General features: G+C 44.2%; 1 protein-coding gene across 1 annotated transcript in view; it reads right to left on the bottom strand.

The window, feature by feature from the left end:
- Positions 1-27,524, bottom strand: part of ANTXR1 (ANTXR cell adhesion molecule 1) — a 181,156-nt gene that overhangs the window by 121,220 nt on the left and 32,412 nt on the right. The window contains exons 9-10 of the mRNA XM_073325259.2: positions 18,697-18,757; positions 12,647-12,745 (exon numbers count right to left, since the gene is read on the bottom strand). Of these exons, the coding sequence (XP_073181360.1) occupies positions 12,647-12,745; positions 18,697-18,757 (160 nt within the window). The remainder of the gene's footprint in view (positions 1-12,646; positions 12,746-18,696; positions 18,758-27,524) is intronic.

The raw sequence follows: 27,524 nt of genomic DNA, 5'->3' as shown, positions 1-27,524 counted from the left end.
GGGCTCACTGGGAAATGAGACAGTACAGCATATTTTGCTGCAACCCCATGAAGTTCTGAGACGGTGAGGCAGATACTGATCACAGGGTTTTTATGGCCCTGCTCATAGCAACATAAAACCTTCCAGGGGCTGGAAGCAAATAGCAGCAGAAGAGAATTCTCTCCCTGACATTTCGATGGCAGCTTTTCTTATTGAAGATAAATGCATATTATTTTGCAGTATTGTTTCATGGGTACCCACCCAGTACATATGACACCCTCATGTGTTTTCCTGCTATGGCAGCATCTTGAAAGAGGATTTTCCAAAGCCGGCTGGGAAATGTTTCTTTTTATTCCCATGGAAAATTTCAACAATAATGGGGAAAAAGGTTAGTTTTCATGAAATTTTTTTAAAAAGTTTTCATATTTTCATTAAAAAAGCGGGGGGGGGGGGGGAGGGGTTGGGAGGCTTTGTGCAACAACAACAAGTTTTAGAGGTTTTCAGGTTTTTTTGACAAAAACCTCAGAAATATTGCCAAAATTGGTCATTTCCAACAATTTTCCATTTTTGTCAAAAATAAGTTGTGAAAGAAAAATTTCGATGAGCTCCATTATTTTCAGTGGTGGGTCAGATCTTGGCATCTGGATTTTGTGCACACGGCTCAGCAAATGAGAGTTGGTTTTAAGCCACCGTTACTCTCCTCTGATCCCGTGCCCACCGGGTGCTAATTGGTGCCACTCTTGCTCTGCCCATAGCCCCAAGGGGATTGCCAGGGTATAGGGAAATACACTGACAACCTTCTTGCTTTGGGGGAATGTGGGGGTGGAATGGAAGGAGGTTGGCATAGAGGCTGGCTTTGCAGCATGAGAGGATTCCTCAACACCGGCTACAGATCCTTTAAGCCATGTGTAAGCCAAGTGGAGATCAGAGTTGGACGGCAGGTGGTATACAATCCATAGGTCTGATTCTCCACTGCTGTGCATCTCATGCAGCCATTCTCATCATTGCAGTGAGTGAGCAATGCTACCAGATCACAATAGTGACCTTTCACATCCACCTCACACAGGAGTAACCGGGATCCACAAGGGGCAAGACAGAGGAGAATCAGGCCCTGGGACTATAAACACCCTGAGGAGCCTGATTCTGTTCTCACTTATACCAGTGTAAATCAGGAGTAACTCTAGTGAAGTTAATGAATCACATCAATGCATGTGACAGCGGAACGAGGTCTCATGTCAGCCAGATGGGCCACTTTCTTCTTCTAAAACACCAGGGTAAAAGGCAAAGAACATGCGCTCTCCAGCATTTAAAGCTGCTTTCGTTTTGCAAGGCCTTTTGCTGAGACTATTTCACAAGCATTTTGTTTCTCTCCTCTCCACTCCCATTTCTTCTCCCGAAATTAAATCTACTCTCCTCTAGAAAGTTTATCCATCTTCTAGTCTCTAGGGCCTACTCTAGCTCATAACTGGCAGGTTTAGCTATGGGGAGGGATTGTTTTGTTTGGAGAATGATTTTGTTTCACCACAGAAATGAGTAACTTTAACCCCCCCCAAACAAAAGAAGATCCATTTGGTTTGCATAACTTCAGCCATCTGACTCCTTCCTGGAAAACTGCATTGGGAAACAAAACAAAACCCCCTTTCATCTGCAAGTCAGTTTGTCTGTACCGGATGCATTTGAAACGATGCTGCTCCTCTTTGCAGGCTGCAGAAAAATGGGCTGTATTCCTCTGCAGGGAGAGACGGGCCCAAACTTTGGGCTTTGTGGCTCGGACCTGTCTCAGTTCACAATATACATGGAAAAATCGTTGATGGTAGAGTAATCAGGTAGCCAGGGCATTAGATGGGAGACAAAAGACTTGAATTCTGTGCCTGGCTCTGCCACAGACCAGCTGTGGGTCCTTGGGAAAGTCACTTCACCTCTCTGACCCTCCATTTCATTGATTTAGAATAGATTGTAAGCTCTTTAACGTCAGGAACTCTCTCTTAATACAGTACAGTCTAAAGGCCCCATTGTGCTATATGCTATATCCACATATAATAATAGAGATTTCCTGAGCTTACGAGCTTACAAATGTAAACAGTAATCAGTGCAATGGTTCACAATGTCCTTGTTGGCAGTCTCGGTAGAGAAGACAAGGTGCAATGGGTATATGGACACTAACCAACTGTTTAACTGAGGGGTACATTCAGTGATGAGCTGCCAGAAGCTGAAAAACCGGTTCCTTCACTCGCTCTGGGGCTTCTGTGGCATTTCAGCGGCAGGTCCTTCACTCGCTCCGGGTCTTCGGCGGAACTGAAGGACCTGCCTCCGAAGTGCCGCCGAAGACCCGGAGCACCACCGGGTGAGTAAAAATTAAAAACGGATTCTCAGGGGAGCCTCCCCAGCTGACAGCTCAGACGGGCCGGACAGGACGGTCCTGCGGGGCACATGTGGCCCGCGGGTCAGAGTTTGCCCACCCCTTTAACAACCCGTTCTAAACCAGCTTCAAAATTTAACAACCGATTCGAGCAAACCAGCTCCAGCTCACCACTGGGTACATTTCCAGGGCAGTGTGTGTATGGGAAACTTTCTTGCTGTAGCCCATGCAAATCTATTCTCTGCACAGAGACCCTCATGCAATAAGGAACCTTCCACCAGCACTTAAACTCATGCAATCTACTCTCTAACCTTTAATTAACACTTCTCTGGCTCAAAGAATATTTACAGCCTGTAAAACCAACTGAGCCTCACTTGAGACCATTCCTTTCTGCTCCCGACTTTGGTGAGCTTCTGCCAATTGCCTTCCACTGAGCCAGCCCTCTTTTCAATCTGTAACCTTAGGGTGAAAAAAATCCCAGACACATGCTGGATTTCACAGGAAGCTCAGAATGGGTTTTTTGATGGAACATAAAGGAGCAAGATGACCCAAGCAGAGCCACCAAAAAAAAGTTAGAACTACTTTCATATAACCATGCAGTGCAGAAGCAGGCCAGCTTTGGGCTAGAAGCTAACTATGTAGAGACAGAACGAATGGGGACTGCATGAAAGCTAAGACAAGGATTTTAAAAACTAACCAGTGATAGTTACTGTTTATTATTTGCATTGCAGTGGTGTCTAGGAGCCCTGGTCATGGATCAGGACCCCATTATGCTAGGCACTGTACAAACGCGGAACAGAAAAAAAAACGCTGTCTCACAGAGCGTATAACTCTCAAATGATTTGGGGTGTCTCTATTTCTGAGTGAGACCCAATGCAAAGGGGCCTGAAAGCTCAGCACTTTCACGTCTCTTTATCGTGTCTCAACTCCCTACTAATCACTTCTTTTCATCTTGGTCTTAGTGCCTGAGTCTTCATTTATTTCACTTGCCTAAAGCGTATCTTCCCGAGAATCATCCAGCCTCGATGGGACCCATTGTTTCCCTGTTTGACCATTGGATTGTTTGGGGGCCAGGGATCATCTATTGTATAGTGCCTAGCACAATGGGGCTGGGGCTACGACAATTCAAATTCTAATAATAGTCTCTGCAGTGACTCCTGAAGCAACAGGCTCCCACTGGAACATCTGCTCTATGCTGCATCCTAGATGCTTCTTCGGGAAGTGTTTAAGACTGGCCAATCTTGAGCCTTTTAACTCTTCAGCTATTCCTTCGACACCAGGCAGAGATTAAAAAAAAAAGGCGGGGAGGGTCAAGAAAATACCTTGGAAATCTTCACACCATCTACCAAACAGTGATCTTTGTTTATCCTGGCTGATTTTTTTCCCTCCCATTCTACTGCTTAGGATAGCCCTCCAAGAACAGACCCTTTTTTGACTTGAAACCCATTTGTGGGGAGGTAGGAATGCAGAAAGAGAGACACTGGTGTGTTCTCGGAGCTAGAGAAATTGCCTACTAAAAGACCCTGTAAGTAAGAAATGAATGTTTTGCTAATGCTGTAATGAAAGCCATGATGAAATCATGCTATAATTTCCCTGCTTTGTATAGGGAGCCACGCTCTCTGAAACCCAAAGCCATTGCGAGGATATTTAGGGGATGTTTGGAAGGGGATGGATAAAGTGTAGAGCTGTGATGTCACATTCTGCATGATTTGTAGCTAGAGTGAAAGGATCAGGATGGATGTTTACTCCGACGGGTTCATCTGTCATACTTGGGATTTTATTTTAAATGACAAACACATGCTTTAAAAAGGCTGCTGATGAAACTTGGCAGGCATTGTATTACCACTGGGTGAATCTGCTTTCACTAATAGCTGATGGCTCAGAGGGGTAGCATATACTCTATATAAGAAGCTTAGAAGAAAGCTTTAAGAACTCCAGAATGCCATATTTCCATAATGGTCCTGTACAGCTAACATGGCCCCTCCATATATATTGTTTTATTATTAACAAAGACACTGCACAAACACAGAGGTGCCCTACAGAGCTTACACAGACAAACAGAGAGAGAGGGACTGACTTGCCCAAAGTCACACAGCAGACCAGTGGCCAAACCCTGGCTTTCTAATTCCCTGGACGGTACTCTATCCACAACCTGTCCTGACGTGGTGCATTACTCCAAGCTAAATACCATAACTCCATGAGCACGTAATCTGTCTTGGGAAAGGCAGCTGCATTTCCTATAGCATTGTTCAAACAACCTGGATCCCATTACACGGTATGGTGTTTGCTCATAGAGTTCAACAACGCCGTTATAGAGTTCAACAACGCCATGGCAGAGAGAGAGGCTTAGGCAGGGGTAGAGAGACACGTATTCAGTAAAGGCTTAAAGCGAGATGGTGAGTCCACCAGGCAGACACAGATTAGAAAACAGAAGCTGCAGAGCAAATGGCTCTTGCACTAAGGGAGGCCAGGCCGCATGGAGCTGTGGAGAGTGAGTGAGTGTGACGCAGCCAGAGGAAGAGGGAAGGCAGGAAGACAGAAAGTCAGGAGGAATTGCATGAGGAACTGGTGGATATGCTGGTCTGTGCAGTTCGGACCATAAACCTTACTCCCTGCTGGTACCCAGCACATACATGCGTGGTCCTGTTCCTGTTGTTTCTTGCCTCTCTTCTGATGCCAATTGCATGCATGGAAACAGGATGTCACATCTCTATCCTGAGATATTTTCTCCTTCCTTGTTACCGGTGCCACGCCATGGCTAGCTCACTCTGCTGCATTAAGGTAAAGAGCTGTTCGGTCCTGTTGACCAAGTGCTGGCCTAATCATCAGAAGACACAGGTTCTACCCCTGGCTCTGCTACTAACCAGCTGTGTGACCTTGGGCAAGTCACTTCACCTCTATTTTCCCTCACACTCTTTGTCTGGCTAGTCAACTTGTAAACTCTTTGGTGCAGGGACTGTCTCTTGCTATGTGCATGTACAATGCCCTGAACAATGAGTCCACTGAATTTGTTTGGGACATCCAGGCGATCCTGGAGAATAAGAACGAATGACAACACAGGTAATTCGTGTGGATTGTAATTAGAATCTCTCTGGATAAATCCATTTGAGCCCGTACAATCTGAAAGTGTTTCTAACAGTTCCTGCCAGCCGCAGAAAAATCCTGCTGGGGGATGTACAGCTGACCACAGTCCAGCTCAGCCGGTCACTCACAACTTTAGCAGATGTTCCTCTTCTCTCCATTTTTATTTTTCATCTTGTAACTATGAATATTACAAGTTGATTCTCTCACCTCTCCTCACCATCATCCCTCGCCAATAAGTAATGGGCTTAACCTGCAGCAAGGGAGATGGTCTTACTTGATCCTGCCTCAGAGCAGGGGGCTGGACTTGATGACCTCTCAATGTCCCTTCCAGCCCTGTATTTCCATGATTCTGTGTATAATCCCAATAAAATATATACTGAAATCTATTAGCTCCATGGCTTTAATGACCTCAGTGAGTCTTGTCCATCTTGTTTTGAGTCTCATTTCGGCTGATCTAAGATTTTAGGAACTGCTGGCTTCATCTTATCTTTAAAATAAGCGTCTTGCCTGATATAATCAGATGCTGAGAGGTTTCAAACAAACAAAACAGCTGAGCTACCCAGCCCCCATCTGGTTCCCATTAAACCCTAACTGAGGCCTGGTCTACAGTACGCGATTATGTCGAATTTAGCCGCGTTAGGTTGAATTAAAACTAAATCCGTTCACGCAACCAACGTGGTTTTGTCGACTTAAAGGGCTCTTAAAACTGGTTTCTGTACTCCACCTCAGCAAGGGGAGTAGCGCTAAAATTGACATCGTCGTTCCAGATCTGAGGTACTGTGGACGCAATTCGACAGTATTGGCCTCCGGGAGCTATCCCAGAATGCTCCATTGTGACCACTCTGGACAACACTTTCAACTCAGATGCACTAGCCAGGTAGTCAGGAAAAGCCCCGGGAACTTTTGAATTTCATTTCCTGTTTGGCCAGCGTGGTGAGCTCATCAAAGAGAGACAAACAGAACTGCCGTACCGTAGCCTGGCCAGTCATGAAACTGGTTTTCAGAGCTTCTCTGACGCGCAGCGCGCCCAGCTGTGCTCTTCTAATTGCCCTGGTGTCTGGCTGTGCGTAATCGGCCGCCAGGTGATTTGCCTCAACCTCCCACCCTGCCATAAACGTCCCCCTTACCCTCACAGATATGGTGGAGCACACAGCAAGCAGCAATAACAATTGGAATATTGGTTTCACTGACTTTTCCTTTCACTTTTTAACCATGGTCCTTGTAGGATTCTTACAGAGAGCAAGAGATGGGGAGAAGGGAGGTAAAGAAAGTCGGGGAAGGGGACAGAGGGGAAAAAGGAGTGAGAAAACACCTGCAGTTTCTTGTATAACACTAGGGGCTCAGAGTGAAATTTCCCCAGGAGTGGAGGGCTCTCAACCTGCCCCTGCTGAATCCTTGGTCTGGGACTTGCTATAACAATGTCCAGCTCTTTGAGACCTAGTCAGGAAAGACAACTCTTTCTGCAGCCCCTGAGATTGGAAATTGGGATTCCTGCCCCCTACCGCAGGCTATAAATCCTGCTCTGCTCTCCTCTGATCAGTGCTACGCCATCCCCAGCGGCTTCTCGCATTGAACAGCTGCTGGGTCCGAGCTTTGAGAGAAGCCTGTGTCCATGTCCTCATCACTATCGTGATCGCGCTATCGTCACCTCCTTGCCTGCTTTTGCAGGTTCTGCACAAACTGCAGAATAATGTGTGAGGTGTTTACAATGCTCACAACTGCAGCGGTGATCTGAGCAGGCTCCATGCTTGCCATGCTATGGCGTCTGTGAGGGCAATCCAGGAAAAAGGGCGCAAAATGATTGTCTGCCATTGCTTTCACGGAGGGAGCGAGGGGTGACTGATGACACGTACCCAGAACCACCCGCGACAATGTTTTTGCCCCATCAGGCATTGGACGCTCAACCCAGAATTCCAATGGGCAACAGAGACTGCGGGAACTGTGGGATAGCTACCAACAGTGCACCGCTCCAAAAGTCGACGCTAGCCACGGTACTGTGGACGCACTCCGCTGACTTAATGCGCTTAGTGGGGACACACAAAATCGACTGTATAAAATCGCTTCCTAAAAATCGACTTCTATAAAATCGACCTAATTTTGTAGTGTAGACATATTCTGAATTAATTCATATTTTAAACCTGTTACAGCCAAGTGTCACAAAAACACAGCAAAAGAGCAGGCTGGGTCTGCAGTGCTGCATTAAAAATAACAACAGGTCAAATCCTCTCTGGGTAAAAGTCAGCACAGCTAAAAGCTACAGTAGCTGTGCCAATATTACACTGGTAGAGAATTTGGCCCAAGAACCCCAGACAGAATCTGTTGAGTTTCCAGTACAAGGAGGTGGCTGGCTCAGGGGTATTAGCTTTTCTCCTTGGCTAGGCAGTGGGGTGAGCGACCTTTCATCTCTAGGTTACCAAATCAAATCCAGACCAGGGCTGTGAGAATCTAGTTGACGGATCTCGGCCCAGTTCCTAGTATCTGCCTCAAAATAATCAGCTGCAAATAGCACAAGGTGCCAAGGACTACCTGAGAGAGACTGAGCTACGCCCTTTGCCCGCAGGGGACTTCTCTTCAGATCAGGGTTGATGCATATTGGCTGGGAGGGGACAATTTCTATGGTCACTATACCAGGTCTCTAGGTAATAGAGGACTTTGGCTTCGCATTACAGGGGCACTGGAAGGAGATGTTAGATGTGTAGGCCCCTGAGTTGTTGTGATAATAGAGGTTATTCCCTTCTGGCAGCTGCTTAGATATTATGACGATGGATGCTTTTATAAATACCCATTTAGATAGATACAGCAAACAAACAAAAGTGGTGGAAGAAATCCTCTTCAAGCCGTCTAACTACTAGGTCACAGTGTTTGGGAGTGAGGTTACATTCACTTCAACTGGTTCCTCCTCTTGGCAAGCTAGAATTTTATCTCTCAATGGGCAGAATGCACTGAATAGCATAAAGCTGACTGACAGCATTACAGTTTCATAAAAGACATTTGGACGCTTGCTGGAATGCCTGGCCACAGAGCGAGCCGAGGCCAAGGCAGCCAATTACAGAGGAGAGGCAGGTTAAAATATAGATTGTGTGTCACAGTTAACATCATCGGGAGATAGATATCACAGCTGTTGTGAGACAGTGCTGACGGTATTCTCCAGTCTGCTCCAGAGGAAAATGGGGATAAATTATTGAAGAGTCTTCACAGATACTTGGGAGAAGAAGGATGGTCGAGCAGTTAGGTTGCCAGTCTGGGATTCTAGAAAGCTGGGTTCTAGTCCCAGCTCTGCCGGTGACCTTGGGCAAATCACTTTGTCTCTCCATGCCTCAATTCCCTATCTGCAAAATGGGGATAATAGCACTGCTCTGCCTTACAGGGGTGTTGTGAGGACAAATATCACCCCATGAGCTCTTTACAGTAATATGAACCATGCAAGTATGGCTCACAGAGAGACAGCTATGTAGGTAGACAGATGGAATATCTCCTAGGAATGGAAAAAGGGTTTCAGAAAACCTGAACACTAACTTCAAAAGGGACACACCATAGACCACTGGCTAGGATATCAGAGTGGGAGTCAGCACAAGCAGTTTCTTCTCCTAGATTTGCCACTGACTCCTTTGGGGCAAGTCACGGCCCCCTCTGTGCCTCAGGTTCCCCATCTCTAAAATGGGGGTAGTGAATTTATCTGGATCTAGGAGGTGTTTTGATCATTTTGGCTGAAAAATGCTAAGTATCTTCAATATTTCAAAAAATAATTGAAGTCCAAACATCAAGGTAAGGACCATATTTCCAATTGCCCTGTAGTGCAGATTCAGGGTTCTCCTTCTGAGTCCCAGCTCTTGAAGCAGAAGGTTGTTTCAAAACAGAAACTTACAAACTCAGGGCAAAAAATTAAAAAAAACAAAACTGAAATCCCTTCAACCGTCACTCTAGTCAGGGGAAAAGAGCAGCAAGGAACATATATGGAAACACTCTTCTCTCAATGTACTGAATCTTCCTCATTAGTCACTTAGTGGGGCCACGTTCCCACAGCTCTGCACAATCAATGCCCAGCTGCTCCTTGTTCTTATGGAAACTAGCAAAGCAAATTCACTGTACTGCTGCCATTGTGGAAGCTAGATGGAGTGGAACTGGTAATGCTATTGTAAACTAGGGATAGATGAAATGGCTCATATAAAACAGACAGCATCTGGACTTTCAGTTTTGACACTTACAAGTTTTCTCCTCCCCCCTACGCACACACACTTCTGCCCATTGTTATTCTGGATTTTCTTGATTCTGGCCATCACACTTACTGACTAAAGCCATACGGGATCAAGCCATAAAACTTGGAAGTGGATACAGGATATGAACACCCCAAATTCTCAGGGCAGGGTCTGGATTTCTAGTGGTGGTTCAGACCCAGCACTGTTAAGTGTTCAGAATCTGCAACACAGCAAGGATTCTGTCCTCTCAGCCATGGGAAGAGAGGGAAGAATAAGATTACAAAACTGCCTCTTGATTACAAAACAGCCAGTCCGATCCTTAATCCCCCCCTCCCTCACACACTTTGTTAATCCTCCCCTTGTGTGCTCCCAAAATTAGAATGCTGTTGAACATGTTCACATGACTATTCTTCTAAAAATCAAAGGGCTGTGAAGACTTGGGTCTCCTAAAAGGCTCTCAGGCCCAAAGGATGCTCAGGAATGAGGCCCTGGAACAGCAAAGAGAAAGTCAAAATTTCCCCATCAATATTTTTTTACCTAAATGGAAATTTTCACACAGAGAAAATTCTGGTTTTGCAGAAAATTTTCATATTCTCATTGAAAGCAAAAACCGGAAAACTAAAATAATTTTCAGTTTTCAGCAACCAAAACCTGACTTTTTTGGCTTTATATTGACTTTTTTTTTTAATAAAAACCCAAACAAGAGTCTAAGAAAATGGTCAGCAAAAAAATGAAACCAAAGATTCATTTTTCTTTAAATTTGAATGGTTAAAAAAAAGTAATTTCCTTCCCATCTGTAGAGCAGAGCTATGTGAGACTTTATAACAGAGAGGGGCCCAAACCAAAGCCTTGATCTCAACTCCCCTGAGTTTTGGAGCACTTCAGATCTGAGCAGGAAACTTTGTGGCTCAGCCCCATCATTGAGGTAGAAGCCAGACAAGGCTCAGTGCTTTCATGTGGCCTAGATCCAGAGTCCAGGATTTTCTGATAAGTGTCAGTTTTATTTTGGGGGCTCATAAAGGAAAGCAAGAATCCGAGAGCTGGCTCTGCAGTTCTTCCTCTTGAAACCCACCTCTCACCTGTTGCACCCAGTATGCAGCTGCAGCTCCCATCGCTGGCCAGTTGGTACAACTGATGTTGATATCTGTGTGCGGACCAACCGCCTCTTCAAGGAGCCCCACTCACCCTGTTCCCATGAGTGCTTTTGCTTGCCTCTCCTTCCCCACCTCACTGTTCCAGCTTTCCCACTGACAGCGCTCACCTGAGCCCTATTACTTCCCTTCCTACTGTCTCAGAGAAAATAAATCCAGGTTGGAAACCGTTAACCTATGACCAACTAAATATTCTGCTTACAACCAAGCAATATAACATTGGAAGAATCAGACACAAGTTACAGTCCTTAAGTCTCAGATGCGCAAGCATACCTGTCCTGACCTCTCACCCCCATTCTTTGCAAGGCAGACAGCCATGGCAAGCTGCTCTTAGGCTTTAACTAGCAAATTACACAGACACCCAAAGGGAGAAGTGGGACCTTCAATGTGCTCAGATGAGTTCTGCGTGCAAGCGCTTGGTGTTAATTTCCTTTGAATCAGCCAATTAGCTCAACACCATTCAGCGCCATCATCAACACTTGGGCTATTACAAGGATCAGGAAACCTCAGCTGCCAGGAAAGCTGTCCAGCTTGATGCAACTGTGCCAAACAAGAGTGAGTAAGTCCAGTGCTCGGCCATTTGACTTTGATGTATTGTAAGAGGGTTCTTTTAAAAAAAAATTATATTCTTTGAAGGGTCAAGCCCTGTTCTCAATCTATCAGCTTTTGCATTGGTTCCACATTATGCAAGATGAATTCTCCCCTCCCTTATGGTGTTAGAGATGAGCTACGTCATTTGGTTCTCAAACCCTAGTTGGCTCACAGGAATACCAGAGCAGTCAGAACATAAAAATATCTTAAGGCTCAATAGCTCCTTTCACCCAAGTGAAGCCCAAAGCACTGACTGCTTGTTACACATTGGGCCTAACTCTCTCTTCTACTCACGTAAAGTAAGAGTCAAACCACTGAGGCCAATGGAGTTATACTGGTATAAGGCAGGTCTAAGATTGTAAACTCTTTGGGGCCAGGATTGTCTTTTTGTTCTGTGTTTGTGTAGTGCCTCGCACAATGGGGTCCTGCTCCATGACTGGGGCTCCTAAGCATACAAATAATAAAAAGCAAGAGGAGAAACAGATCCGCTCTAGACACACTTCCCACAATATCTACCCAGGAACCCGCATATACATACACAAGGATATCTTTACTCCCCCACGATTCAAGTGTCTCCATTCAGATACTCACAGTCACAAGTCTTATACAGGCAAAACACTGGGTTTATCCTGTGACATGAATGTCATCTCTTCCTGATGGAACTCCTAAAAACGGATCAAATCTTTCATGGGAGCTCAGGGACGGGTAAGGGTCCTATTTCCATTTTCCTGATTGTGGCCTGGGGCCAGGAGGAAGGATGAGCGTCTCTCAAATTTTGCTGCTTGGCATAATCTGTTTAACTTTTAAACCAATAGAACAGGCCGTCTTGTCTTTTGCCCATATTGGACATAGCAGCAATGAAAAGAGTGCTGAACTATTCAGTGCATCTGGAGCCAATTTATGCAGTTCTTAGCTATTAGCTATAAAATCCACTTAGGGCCAGCTCTGTTCCACCCATGCGAGATGCAGCAAAGGCTGCCGTGGTTGCCAGGAAAACTTAGACGTGTTTTTATTTGGGATACAGCATTCTGCATTCACACGGCCTGTCCACCAAACAGTGTTAGTCCCTCATTGATGTGCACCTCCCTGCTCATTTATACCTGACGAAACCATGCCCAGGGAGTGGCTTTCTTTCAGTTCACTGCAACACAGGTACTAGCCCTGAGCTGCAACACCCTGCATTCAAGAGCTCTCCCTCTCAGGATGACAATCCCCAAAGGACTAAATTGTCAAAGTCTTTTGGAGGAAAACAGCCACTAGTGAAGATATAACAACAAACTACTCACTGACAGTAACCGTTTCATTGATCCTGAAGCTGCAGAGCACTCGATCGACATTCCGGGCGTGTCGGAAACCATTCCCTCTCACCACGACTTGGAACGACTCTGAAGCAAAGATGAAATGGATTATTTGCCTCATGTCAGTAATAACAGAGACCAGTTAGAGCTGGTCAGACAACATACATTTTCTTCCTGAAAGAAACGTCTAATGAAACGTCCTGGGCCATGTCTACACTCCAAAATTAAGTCGACCTAACTTATGTCGGCATATAGCCGCCGCAGTAGTTACACCATTTGTGCATGTCTCCACTTTGCTCCTTGTGTCAGCAGTGCATGTCCTCACCCGTAGTGCTTGCAGCGATTGTACTGGCAGTGTGGGGCAATTTGGGACGGCTCCCAAAAGCCAGTATCAATCGATGTAACCAATGTAGCGTCTACACTGACACTGCGTCGACCTCACTACATCAATCATGACTCTACGTCGCTCGGGGAGGGGGTGTTACTAAACTGGCGTAGAGAGGCATTTACATCATCGGGAGTCCGATTTAAGTGAAGACACTTCCACACTCAGGACAATGCAAGGCAGCCTACATCAACCTTACCCTGTAATGTATGCCAGGCCTTGGTATGAAATTTTTAAGTCTAAAGTTCTCAGTTTTCCCCTGGCAAGTTTGAAATTGATTCAAAAAACAAAGATTTTCATTTTGAATTGACCGTTCAAAATGGAATGAAATTTTTTGTTTCATTTTTCAACTTAACAATTTGGGGGTTTTTAAACCCAAAACTTGAAATGAAACATTTTAAGTGGACTTGAAACAAACATTTTCATTTCAACATCTTCTGCAGGAAAAATCAAAAGTTTTCACCTGAGCTGACATTTCCCTGTGGAAAATTTGGTTTTGATGAAACCATATTTTTCAGAGGAAGGAAAATTTTCCATATGGCAAATTTTGACCATTTCCCTAGAAACCTGCAAAACTGTCCCAGTCTCCATGCGTCTGTCCCACACGCTACAGTACTAGCGTGCAAGACGGACACAAATGCTTAGCTAGACTGTGTCTAGTCCTGCACCGGTGGGGAAATCTAGCATACGTGGATGGACATGCTCGTCACAATCCCAGCCCCAATGCTCCCCAAGGCCTTGCTGACGTTTTTCCTACTGCTGCATTATACCACCTGTTCAGCTCTACTGGTGGGTAGCTGCAAAAGGAGTGCTAGCTTAGACATTTTAAACACCACCCGCATTTTAAGCCCCACGGTGAGCAGAGACCTGCTTTGAGCAAGCATGGTTGGATAATGTGGTTAAAGCACCTGCAGACTCCTGGATCCCTGGCTACAATCTTACTTCCAGTGTTGCTGCAACTGGAGCTGAACCAACAGTAGCAACGAGGAGAAAGCGAGAAACTGCTGAATTGGAATTCATTTGCAAATTGGATACTATTAATTTAGGCTTAAATAGAGACTGGGAGTGGCTAAGTCATTATGCAAGGTAGCCTATTTCCCCTTGTCTTTTTCTACCCCCCACCTCCCCCGATGTTCTGGTTAAACTTGGATTTATGCTGGAAATGGCCCACCTTGATTATCATGCACATTGTAAGGAGAGTGGTCAGTTTGGATGAGCTATTACCAGCAGGAGAGTGAGTTTGAGAAAACCTGGATTTGTGCTGGAAATGGCCCAACTTGATGATCACTTTAGATAAGCTATTACCAGCAGGAGAGTGGGGTGGGAGGAGGTATTATTTCATGGTCTCTGTGTATATAATGTCTTCTGCAGTTTCCACGGTATGCATCCGATGAAGTGAGCTGCAGCTCACGAAAGCTCATGCTCAAATAAATTGGTTAGTCTCTAAGGTGCCACAAGTCCTCCTTTTCTTTTTTGTGAATACAGACTAACACGGCTGTTACTCTGAAACCTGGCACTTGTAAATCAGTCTCACCATGCATCCGGCTTTATCTACACTAGCATTTTTGTTGGCAAAACTTTTGTTGGTCAGAGGTGTGAAAAAACAACCCCCTGACCAAGATAAGATTCACTGACAAAAGCACCAGAGTGGACAGCGCTACATCAGAGGGAGATGCTCACCTGCTGACATAGCTCCATCTTATCTAATTACCCTGAGGGACTCCTGCACTGTAGCTGTCAGAATAGCATATTCGCTCTGGAATCTGGGCTCTGTTCCAGGTCTCATTTTCTTATAGCCAGTAAGGGGTCAGCTGCAAACAATCCCAGCACATCTATCCAAGCAGGCTGCCTTTTAATCCCATTTTGTATTGTCCAAGATCATTCAAGAAGAACAGGGGGAGCAGTGCTGAGCTCTGGAGGGTAGGGGATGTAAAATCCTTAGGAGCAATTATGGAAATCGTATGGGATGGGATTCCAAGTACAGTAGAGTACAAAAACCTTTGTGATAATGTATCCAGTCTGGAACTGTAATTAACAGGCCCAGTGATGACTATCACATTTCTATATTTATGCAAAACCAAACAAGTATGGAGACTAACTTTTCAGAATGGTTTCAGAGTAACATCCGTGTTAGTCTGTATTCACAAAAAGAAAAGGAGTACTTGTGGCACCTTAGCGACTAACATGGCCCAACTTGATTATCATACACATTGTAAGGAGAGTGATCACTTTAGATAAGCTATTACCAGCAGAAAAGTGGGGTGGGGGGAGAGAAAACCTCTTGTAGTGGTAAACACCCATTTTTTCATGCTTTGTGTGTATAAAAAGATCTTCTATACTTTCCACAGTATGCATCCAATGAAGTGAGCTGTAGCTCACGAAAGCTTATGCTCAAATAAATTGATTAGTCTCTAAGGTGCCACAAGTCCTCCTTTTCTTTTTTCAGAATGGGGCGTCACTGCTGCTAACTGACCGAGCCTAGGGTGGGAGTGAGGTGTGTGGTATTGGGGACTGTGCCTTTAAGGGCTGGGCTTCCCAGACTGAATGTCTGGGAGTGACACTGTGAAGCTCTTGTTAGGCACAGCCTGTTGGAAGCGGACACAGAATAAAGCAGAGCTCTTGCAAGCACTTTAAGTGCTGCATGATCACTGAACACCACAAGGTAGAGCACTCAAACCGCAGTGTTTGGAGCCAGTGTGCCAGCCTAAGGGTAATGTCTGCCCCATCATCAGAGATGTGACTACAGCACATGTAGACATACCCGAGCTAGCTTTGGTAACTAGATTAAAACTAGCTCAAGTAACAAGAGCAGTGAAGCCAAGGCAGCATGAGCAGAGGCTCTGGAATATGTTCCCAGGCAGGCGGGGCTAGTCCTTACAGCCGTCCATGCTGCCACAGCATCACTGCTATTGTTACGTGAGCGAGCTTTCATCTAACTACCTCGGGTGTGTCTCCTGAGGGCAGCGTCGACATATCCTAAATCATAATCCTCCAGGGTACCAGAGAGAGGACAGGAAGGTGTAGCCAGCCCTGCACACAGTGATGCCATTCTAATACGTACAGGGTGTGGGGATCACGGCCCGATCTAGTCTAGACCCTTTCTGGGCCCCCACCTTGCATTCCCCAGGCCTGCAGCCAAATTACGGCCACGCTCTTCATAAGCACACTAGGGGAAGAGTGCCCTCTCTCACACAGACTGTGAGCTATAGCTGCCATAATTCGTCCCTTTGTAATTCTCAGAGAAACTAATTCAATTAAGATTTATCTAACTCTTTGCATTTTTACTAGCTGTGAGCTTAAGCTTGAAATCCTCACTCCGGGGAAAACTCCCACTTCACTTTGAACTCAATACAGGTTTTGTCTGAACCCAGACTTTAGGATTTGGGCCCCATTTCACTCACCAAGCAGTAATGACTTGTTGCTCAAATTAGCATTGCTGGCACATTGTGTTATTATTGAATTGGTACCCAGCATGTGTTAAGAGGCATAACACTGCGGTCTTGGATGAGTAACCGTGCTCAGTAAAAAGTCCCTTGGCAGTTTTCAGGGTTAACATCACTCCCTCTGTGGCATCCTGGACAATTTCTAACTTGAGTCATTACATAATGTCTTCCTATATTTTCCCTCTGCTGTTTCAGTTGGATACAGTATTCAGTCACATTAAGGCTGCTCCATTTGTAAATGGTTTCCCTGTGGCTAATAGATGTTACAAGCATGTTAGTGACATGATTTATAGATGTAGTGCTGTAGATCATTCTAAGCACATAAAAGGTGTTGCAGATTATAAGCCATGAATATAAGTAACTAATGAACTCTATAACAATCTATTGCAATTGATGAACCAGTTAATAAATCATCTGTTAAGTATTTACTAACCCTTCATAAACTATGTATAAATGGAATAGAAAGTGAGACCTAGTACTCTTCTTCACTTCTTTCCCAAAACTTTTATACACTGTTACTATGCTCGGTCAAGGTTCCTGTTGTGTTCAGCCCAGATTCAATTGCATTTCAGTGGTGAATAGAGAGTTTCCTGTATATCATTTGAATAGCATTTTTAAAATTGCTCTGTAGTCCTTTTGGGTGAATGCGTCTCTGTAAATGCAAGAGGTCATTACTGATGCAGTCCAGATTTTCAGCAAGAATGCTTTAAATGGACAGAAGAGGGGGGAGCAAATAATAAGCCTTGGACAAACTCACTCAGATCAACTAAGTCTCAGCATTAACTAAAACCAAAAATGACAGTAAGGATAACTGAATGTGAAAGTTATGGGCATTTTCTTTTCAGGACCTTGACTTTGCAATTAAAACACAATCATTTCTTTATTAAATTCAACTTATCATCAATTCATTGCTAGCAATGCAGATGCACAGTCACTCCAATAGTGGGAAACTCAAGAAAGATGAATCGAACAGATGCTTCTGAACTGAAAACACAAAGAACTAATTACAACTGGCTTTCAAAATTATGAAATGGAATTTTTTTTTGGCAGAGTTCACCATTGAATCGTTGTGTTGCTCTGCACATTTTGGCTTTGGTCCTGGCCCCTCTATCTAAAGGACTGTTCTTCATTAAACAATTGGGATCCACTCTGCAAAATTAACAAAATTCATGGGAAGAAGCTGGATCTGGAATCATATGGAGAGTAGCTGGACGATGCTGAGAGCATCTCTCAAGCTCCAGTCTGAGGGGGTTGGATTTTATATGCAGTGCAGTTGTAGCCATGTTGGTCCCATAATATTCAAGAGACAAGGCAGCAAGGTAATAACTTTTACTGGAGCAACTTCTGTTGGTGAGAGAGACAAACTTTTGAGTTTATGGTTCTTCAGGTCTGGGAAACTTACTCAGAGTGTCACAGCTGAATACAAGTTTGTACAGATTGGGGTTGGATTTTGCTGAACACAGAAATACTTCCCAGGGACTTTTAGTCCTCAAAGTAAATGGTATAACTGTATTAGAGTGAGCACTGGAAAAGGGATCAGCACAATTCAATGTCAGTCAAGCGTATGGTGTCTTAACTGGCCACTTAAAATCATTCTCAGGGGTTCCAGAAAATTTTTGTGTCACCTTTTGTTCAAGACCCACCTCTGCTAGGGAGTTTTCACATTCACTGTAATGGGAGCAGGGTGAGACTAACTGAGTGCTTTGGAAAAAATCCCACTCTTGATTTATACTCTGACAATATATGAAGCGAGGCTAACCTAGAGGGGTTTGCTGCTTGCCAGCGTGTACTGTTTATAGTAAAGCAGAGTGTAAGAAATATTCACAATGAAGTCTGAAAACCTCCAAATCTGTCTCCTCACAAAGATGATCTGATTTTGCAGTCTGGCTTTGAAATTTCACAGCATTTTTGCATAAAGGTTAGCACTGTTTGATGAAAAATGGGCTGCTTTGAGTTGTCATTGTTTAGATCAAAGTTAAGGTCATAGTTTAGATTAAAAAAAGATTAGTTTTCAGAACTGAGCTTGGTTGTTTTTAATTTCCTTAATTTTGAGTAAAAAAAAAATCTCGTTTTGTGAAATTTCACAAAAGTAGCAAAATATTTTAGAAATTAAGTCCAGTTAACTCAATTGTTCTGGGCTCCTTAGGGATCAGGGATGGGTGGACAGAGACAGTTGCACTGGTAAACACGGAGGGCTGGTTTAAACTTACCTCCTGCACATATACTGGAAGGCTCCGCTGCAAGAATCTCTATGCATGATTTCTTCAAAATCTAGAAGCCAAGAAAGAAAGAAGAAATGTGATAAAATATCTTGGAGGATATTTTATGTAGCAACTTTACCTCCTTGAGCAACAGTAGCCAGGTCAATGGAAGCATTCTTCTGTCAACCTAGCCATGTCTACACCAGGGGGTAGGCCTGCATAGCTACAATGCTAAGGGTGTGCAATTTTTCACGCCCCTGAGTGACATAGCTTTATTGATCTAACTTTTAATTTACGTTAAGGCATAACTCTTGACCCCAAGGGCCTTTGTTCTCATGTACATTAATGCCCCTTCACACTGAAAACGACATCCATTTACACTGCCAGAATGGTGAAAATGAGAATCTAGCCCCCTACGCCTACAGTCTAAGGCCTGAACTTCTCTTAAAATTAGCTCGACCTAGCTATGTTGCTCTGAGCTGTGAAAAATGTTGCACCCTGAGCCAACATAACCCCCTATGTAGAGGTGGATAGGTGGATGGCAGAATTCTTCCGTCAACCTAACTACCACCTCTCAGAGAAGTGGATTGACTACATTAACGGGAAAACCCCTTCCGTCCGTGCAAGACGTGACTGCACGACAGCGGCACAGCTGCAGCACCGTAGCTGCGCCGTTGTCACAGATGTAGTGTAGACATACCCTATGTCTAACAGCTTGTCCACATGCAGATTTGAACCAATTTAACTTAAGAACTGTTTTTAAACCAATGTGCCTGTGGGTGCTCTTATTTCAAATAGAAACGGTTTTAAGCTAAACTGAAATAAGTGTGTCTACACAGGTTTGCACCAGTTTAACTAAACCGATACAAGTTTGAATGTAAACAGTCTCTGGGTATGTCTGCACTGCAATTAGACATCCTTAGACCACTGACGGTGGTTCGTGGGGCTGTTTATGTAATGTAGCTGTTGGGGCTTGGGCTGCAGGCCAAATGCTGGGACCCTTCCACCTTGCAGGGACCTAGAGCCTGGGCTCCACCTCAAGCCCAAACGTCTATACTGCAATTAAACAGCCCCGGGAGCCTAAGTCAACCGGCATGGCCCAGCTGTGAGTTTTTAACTGCAGTGTAGACATACCCCCTAAGGCCACAGGTTCAGTTTCAAGCTACGGATACCTTTGGAACGTTGGGCTGCGCATATTGCCAGCTATTCACTCAGTTGGGAGTATTACTTTTCAAATACCGGGTTAGAACTGATCCAGCTGTTTGTTGCCAATGACAGCCCTGATGCTGCATAGCCTGATACACATGCTTCGCTCTACGCACTGCGAGTAGTTCCACAATCACATGTGTAAGTCTTTGCAGGATTCGGGGGCCTGAACAAGGAATTGTGACTGCTCAGTCCCATTCTGGGATGGGACATCAGAGAGGCAGCACATAAACTGATCAAATTTTAGCCAGCTCTGAGAGGCCAGATTATGTTGGCCAAGCACCACAACTCTATCCAGCAGCAAAATTGTTTTCCCAACCTTAAACTGAAACATCTGTAAGAAACAAACTACAGCTAATACGATAAATTACATTAAGATAATAGACAATCCAGGATTTCACTGTAATTAAGGTTCTATGCGTCAGAAATACCTGCTTGCAAAAGGTGCAGATATAGTTATGGGTTTGTTTGAGATTGGTTGGTTTTTTTTTTGGGGAAGGGCTTATTAGTGACTCAGAAGCAGTGATGCCAAAGTCTTCTGGGATACCAGGGACCGAAGAGAACCAGGTCCTTCTGAGCTGCTGATAGATTGACAGTGCATGGGGAAAAGGAGAAGCTTTGGAGGAACAACAAGGCCAGTCAGATAGAACTGCAAGGGAGAAACAAATCGAGAAAGAGAGAGAAGCAGCAGTTATACAGTCGAGAGCACAATCAACAAGCAAAAAAAGGCTCTGAAAGCAGAATCAAAGAAAGATGAATACTGAAGATTAGAGGTGGGTAGGTGTTGTAATATGCCACCTGCCAGATACCACCCAGGTGCTGTCTAGCCATTCCTAAAACCAGATTCTGGTACCAGCTTACTCCACAAGTGGCCCCACTGACCATTCATGCAGGGGAGGTACTAGTCAACATAATACAGCTAGTTGACATTTTTCCAAGGAAAAAATATTCTTTTCATTGACAAATGGCTCTGTTTCAAAAATGGAAACTTTTCACACACTTTTGTCTATTCTTCTTAAAGTTTTACCTCTTTTCAACGGAACCCCAAACCAAAAATCTTTTGGTTTTCAATTTTTCCTTTCCCTGCACCTCCTTTTCAGAAGTAAAATGGAAACATGGAGGACAAAGGGAAAAGGTGAAAAAGGAAGGGGAGGGCAACAAACCTTATAACTTGATAAACACTTTTGCAACAAAATTCAAATTAAAAACAATAAAATTACTTTCTTTTGAAACCAGCCTTATTTCTGTATTATTTTGTACTCTGTAATACAAAAAAATTAATATTTTTTCCACCTCTGAGCTGGCCTTTAGGGCTTAATAGAATACCTATGATAATATTTGTTTGCATTTATTTAGATTTTAAAATAATAATAATAAAAGGATCCATAACTCTAAGTACCCTAACATCATTAATAAACACAATGAAGTCCCAGTAGCATTAAGTAATCATTCCAACAGACCCCACCTTTCATCATTATGAGAAGCAATAGTATCAAAGGACTTCACATATAGGTAAGATATGCCCTAGTAGACTTCATGAGATCTGCTGCTTTCCTGCCTTCCAGGGTGGTGGAAGGCTCTTGCTTGGATTGCATGTACACTGCTGGAGGGATTAGGTAACCTGGCTCAAGCAAGCCAATGAAATAGTGCGGGACAGCGTTCAGTCAGTTGCCAGGCAGAGGACCTAGTATAAATCACTCCTACAGTGTGCTCAGTACAACTGACCTAGTGCTGAATCCTAGTCATGACAAATCTAGCCTTGTGTTTGAGTGGCGAACCCCATCACTCCAGTCCTGGCTCATTCAGTAATGTCTTGCTCTGTGGCCTTTGGGTGCGTTGCCGGGACCCCAGTTTAGGGAAGCCCATGCTTAAGTCCATTCCTCCTCAGGGGAAAAAAAAAAAGTGTTTACATCCCATTGACTTCAATGGCATGTGATTGGAGATAAACACATGCTTAAGTGCTCTCCTGAATAAGGAACCTTAGCCTCAACTACCTCAGTTTCCCCATGTATTCCAGGGGGATAATAAGCATGTCCCTATCTCACAGGGGTTAGTTAGTTAATGTTTGTAAAGAACTTTGAAAATATAAATATTGTATAATGTGTTCTCACAGTAGATTGATATTTAAGTATTTTTCATGGCTTGCTCATACCACAGGGTAGAATGGCCCTTTAAGAGAGGTGGGCTTAGCCCTACCTGTGACTAACCCACAGCCTCCCGGGTGAGGGGTCTGAGGCCAGGGATCAGGTGATAGCCTGTAGGTCACCTGGTCCTTAGATCAAGGCCAACAAACAGCTCAGCTGGGAGGGAGATCTGTAGGAGACCTTGGGTCAGGGGAAAAGGAACTGGTTGACTTGCGTTGGACTGTTTTGTTTTGAGGAATAAACCCATCCCTGAAGAAAGGGACCGAAACTCAGATGCTGTTGGGAGCTTTATTTGATGCACTGGCTGGTGAGCTGGCCCACCAGTTTATACCTAGGCTTCTTTGGCACAGCAGCTGGAGGACATTTTCTATTAACGGGGGTTTTATTGAATTTAGGCTTTTTAATGAGCAAACAGGATGTGGAAGTTTAGAGGAGGGCTAGTGCATATGTCTGTTAGTGTGAATGACCTATAGTCTGAGTCTAGGTACTGATTACCCAAGTTTTGGTGAATCATTGAAAAACAAAGTCTGTTGCCAATTACAAAACAGCAATTTAATTCTATTTACACAATACTTCCTTTCCAGCATCGCTAGCATTCGGTATATCAAAAAACAACATGCTTCAGAGATGATTTGGGGGAAGAGGGAAGAAGTGTCAGATGTGACCACACATCATGCTGAAAAGCAATTTTAAACATTCAACATGTCATAATGCACAATGTACACACGTGGTCCAAATTTTCAAACTGGATTCTAAATTATGCACACCCTAAATTTTACAAGTTCAGAACATGTGTGTTGCAAACTAGGTAACTGTCTCTCACTATCCTTATGTGTGCATGCTCATCTGACTTGTACATGTTGGTGGACACATGTACAAGAAACATTTGCATGTATAGTTTGAGAGGCCCATTTGAAAAGCTGGCCATAAAAGCACATGATGATCTCAAGAAAAGACAATGGTGCATCTTAGATTTGGCAAAGGACAAATAATTTGGCTTTTCGGATGCACATGCAAGATTCTCACTGAACTCAGTGGATTCTGGGATAAGATTTGTCCTTTTGGTATATCCTTTTTACTTTCGGAGCTCAGATATCTGTGTAACATATAGCACTTGGAGAGTTTAATTTTCCGTCTTAAAACTTTCTATGGCAAATGTATATGCAACACTGACAGAACAAATTTAAGAGCGGAGATATGAAGAGAGATTAGGAATGCAGTAGAGACCAGTAAATCCTATATGGGCATAAAGGTGAAATGTAATGAACAAGCAGGGTGTTAAGTTAAAGAGGAGAGATAAATTATGCAAGGGTACCAATCAATAGGAATATAGATGATTGGATGCTCTTCTAGATACAATGAAAGATTGAAAGAAGTCTAATATAATTCTGTCTCTAGTTCCTTTTTTTACAGCTGCCTTCTTAACCTCACATACAGAATTTGTACAGTCATGTATGGTTAGTATCTTGTTTTCATTTTTGGTTTTTGAGATACAATCTTTTCCATGTCTGAAATGAGTTTTCAGCTGCAGCAAACGGCAAAGACCTGGGAGCATTCCTGCTTCTGAATCATAGCTGTGTTACTAAACTGTTTAGGTTACAGGCTATAAGGGAGATGACACAGGTATCATATCCTATTTCATGATGTTCTATATTTCACAGCCTGGAGCACTCCTCATCCCAGACAAAGAAGTCCTGAGCAGTAGATGAATTTGAGCTTCAAGTTTTCACTCTAGGTCTTGCTCCGTTTGCTTTAAATTGACAAGTTATGATCTGCAGAAATTCCCATGGAAACCACAGTAACAAAAAAAAGCTATAAAATACTTTGTTCCTCTGAATTGTTGTCCCGCTTGTAGGGATCAGATGTCTGCCTTATTTTCCTTACTCCTGAAAAAGCTCAAATTCCCCATTACACGGGCTTTTCCAGTTGTAGTTTTATCAGTGATTGTCTAACAATAGGAGTGAGAAAGCAATTAGTTCTCTAAATAACAATATTTCATCCTAATTTGAGAGATGCCTGTACAAGCCCAATCCTGCAAGCTGCTGAGCACCTTTGGCTCCCTTTGACTTCACTAGCAAGTGAGGATAGGTCTCATGGCTGAACCCTGTTCTACATTCCAGAGTTAAGTCGATGTAAGGCAGCTTATGTAGACCTATCTCTGTAAGCATCTACATGAAAATGTAGCTCCCTCCAGTGTGACTTGCCCTCCGTGAGAGGCGTAGTGCTAAGGCCGATGTAGTTAGGTTGACACCGTGTCAGTGTCGACATTGCGTTGCTTACATTAACTGTTCCTGCTTTTCAGAAGCTGTCCCACAATGCCCTACACTGACAGTTAATCAGTGCAAGTGCTCCTGGTGGGGACGCATACCACCGACACATGGAGCATAGTGTGGACACGCAAAAGCGATTTAATTCCTGAGGTGGCTGGACGTGGACGTAACTTAGGTCGACTTAATTTTGCAGTGCAGACTTGCCCGGAGCTTATACTGAGGGCTGGTCTACGCTGGAAGCTTACACCAGCATAGCTACATCTCTCGGGGGCGTGAAAAATCGACACCCCTGAGAGATGTACTTAAGCTGACCTAACCCCCTGTGTAGACAACTCTAGGTCAACGGAAGAATTCTTCCATAGCCTACCTACCACCTGTCAGGGAAGTGGATTAACTACAGGGACGGGAGAACCTCTCCTGTTGCTGTAGCGAGTATCTACTCTGAAGCACTACATGTACCTAAATACAGGTTTCAGAGTAGAAGCCGTGTTAGTCTGTATTTGCAAAAAGAAAAGGAGGGCTTGTGGCACCTTAGAGACTAACCAATTTATTTGAGCATGAGCTTTCGTGAGCTACAGCTCACTGCATCAGATGCATACTGTGTAAAATACAGAAGATGTTCTTATACATACAAACCATGAAAAAATGGGTGTTTACCACCACAAAAGGTTTTCTCTCCCCCCAGCCCACTCTCCGGCTGGTAATAGCTTATCTGAAGTGATCACTCTCCTTACAATGTGTATGATAATCAGGTTGGGCCATTTCCAGCACAAATCCAGGTTTTCTCCCTCCTCTTTTTCCCCCCACACACAAACCCACTCTCCTGTTGGTAATAAATAGTGTCTCTCTGAATTTGCAGCATATATCAAACAGATCCCAAAGCGCAGCCTGAATAGCTGGGCTGTGCACTGGGGAGCAATGCAGGAGACAGGTCGATCATCTTCTCCAATAACCTTCACTGGGCAGTAGCAGAGACCTCTTCACAGATCCTACCACAGCCTCCGGGCTGCATGAACTCCCATGCATGGCTCCTGCAGGCTGCCTCCGGGGAGGACAAAGGCAGGTGTATGCATGTGTTTGCCTCTGCTTCACAATATATAGACTGTCATCCCCAGAGAATGTCACCCTCCCAAATCCTGGCCCTGCCACCCCAGAGACAGGGACCTTGCTAGTTACACTGCATCTGGGGATCTGTGTGTGTGTGGAGGAAAGGAAAAGGTCTCTCCGCACTGCAGAAAGGAGCATGTATGCAGAGCTCTTAGGAGGGACACTCTGTAAACTCCCCCTCTCAGAGATACTTCCAGGGCAGAACAAATCCCTTGGTCAGTGATACATATAGGTGAAGGGGTTGTCACACTACGTCCCACATTCTTAATAGAAAAAAGAAAAGGAGGACTTGTGGCACCTTAGAGACTAACCAATTTATTTGAGCATAAGCTTTCGTGAGCTACAGCTCACTTCATCGGATGCATTACAATCGGATGCAAGTGAGCTGTAGCTCACGAAAGCTTATGCTCAAATAAATTGGTTAGTCTCTAAGGTGCCACAAGTACTCCTTTTCTTTTTGCGAATACAGACTAACATGGCTGTTACTCTGAAACCATTCTTAATAGAGATATTGTTATGATGTGAATATGGCATAACTAAGATGTGTTTTGTACAAGATGGGTCATGTGAGGTATCATTGGAAAGGTGATGATTTACTGAATATGATTATCCAATTTGTATGCATGTATCATTTCGGTATCTGAAGTTACGAATATTGACTATGTAACTATTGCAAGTGTGTTTACACCTGGGGAATGCCCACCAGAGAGAATGCTGTCAGCCTGGCTGGGCCATTAGGGAGAACAATAGGACTTTGAAGATGCTAATCTCCCACCTTCCTGAGAACTTCCTGGGATGCTGCAAACAAACTTTGACTCCTGGCTGTTTTGACACTGCAGGGTCATCTGATCATGTCACCTGGTACTGGACTCCATCTTGGATTATTAGTATTTTTCCACTAATAGGGGTGGGGATCAAACTGGGAAACAAAGGATTTCTGCCTCATGTAAATCCTATTTAAGGCAGGGAAGTGAGTTAATCAGGGCTCATTCTTCACCAAATCCCCACCCCGGATGACTGCTGGAAACATCTAAGAAGCAAAGAGAAAGGGGGGGCGGAGAAGGACTGAGCCCAGGCTGGAAAAGGGGTCTGGCCTGTGAAAGAAATGCCTAAAACATTTAGGGTGAGAAATTAGTACATGTAACCAGTCTCTTTAACGTATTAAGCTTAGTTTGTGTGTTTGTTGTATTTGGTCAGTAATCTGCTGTGATCTGTTTGCTATCCCTTATAATCACTTAAAATCTATCTTTTGTAGATAATAAACTTATTTTGTTTTCTCGAAACTCAGTTTGTGGAATCCATAACTGGGGGGGTGGAGGGGCAAAAAGTTGCGCATATCTTCCTCCACACTGAGGGAAGGGGGGTGATTTTTATGAGCTTAAGTTGTACAGTTTTCTGTGCAGCACAAGACAAGACAATTCCCTAGCTGAGTCTTGCCATGCAGAGCTGATTTCAGTGTCTGTGTCTTTCTGCAGCGGGGTGTGTCCCCACCTGTGTGCACTGGAGGAGGCCTGAGGGCCTGGCTCAGCAGGACAACGTAAGGGAGCCCTGACAGGTGAAACAGACAGGCTCAGTGGTACCCCTGTACATCAGGTGGCACCCCGGAGTGGGGGGTAACCTGTCACGGAGTGAAAGGTCGTTCACGCAGCCCAAAGCTTCGCCTGACATTTGAACAAATCCAGAAACCCACTTCTGAGGTTTGAAAATAAAAAATTCTGATGTGTTCCCCTGCCCCCCAGCCACATAGTTTTTCATTTGTCAATCTCTGTTGTTCAGAAGTGGCCCTGAACCAGTGCCCATGCACAGTGCATGGTCTCACTGCCGGCCTGCCAGAGGTGCACCCTTTCAGCCATGAGCAAAGCCAAGTTTCAGCCCACCACGGGTGCCTTGTTTGCTTGCTTTACACTGAAGTGTTCTGTTCTGCAAAGGAAAAGCCTTTACGTTCTACACTGCAATAAGAACCCAAAGGTAGTCTTCAACTACCTGTCTTCTCATGTCTTCTTCATGCTTTGTAGTCATGTTTCAGCTCCTTCAGCTTGAACCTTTCCAGGTTCTCCACCTTCCATGCTGCTGCTGTTCTGGTGATGCCCCCATTAAAAGTGATAAATAA

Source organism: Lepidochelys kempii, chromosome 26 (assembly GCF_965140285.1).
Source record: "Lepidochelys kempii isolate rLepKem1 chromosome 26, rLepKem1.hap1, whole genome shotgun sequence".
Lineage (NCBI taxonomy): Eukaryota > Metazoa > Chordata > Testudines > Cheloniidae > Lepidochelys > Lepidochelys kempii.
Note: the sequence above shows the minus strand (reverse complement) of the source record. Positions and strands in the feature narration are given on the sequence as shown.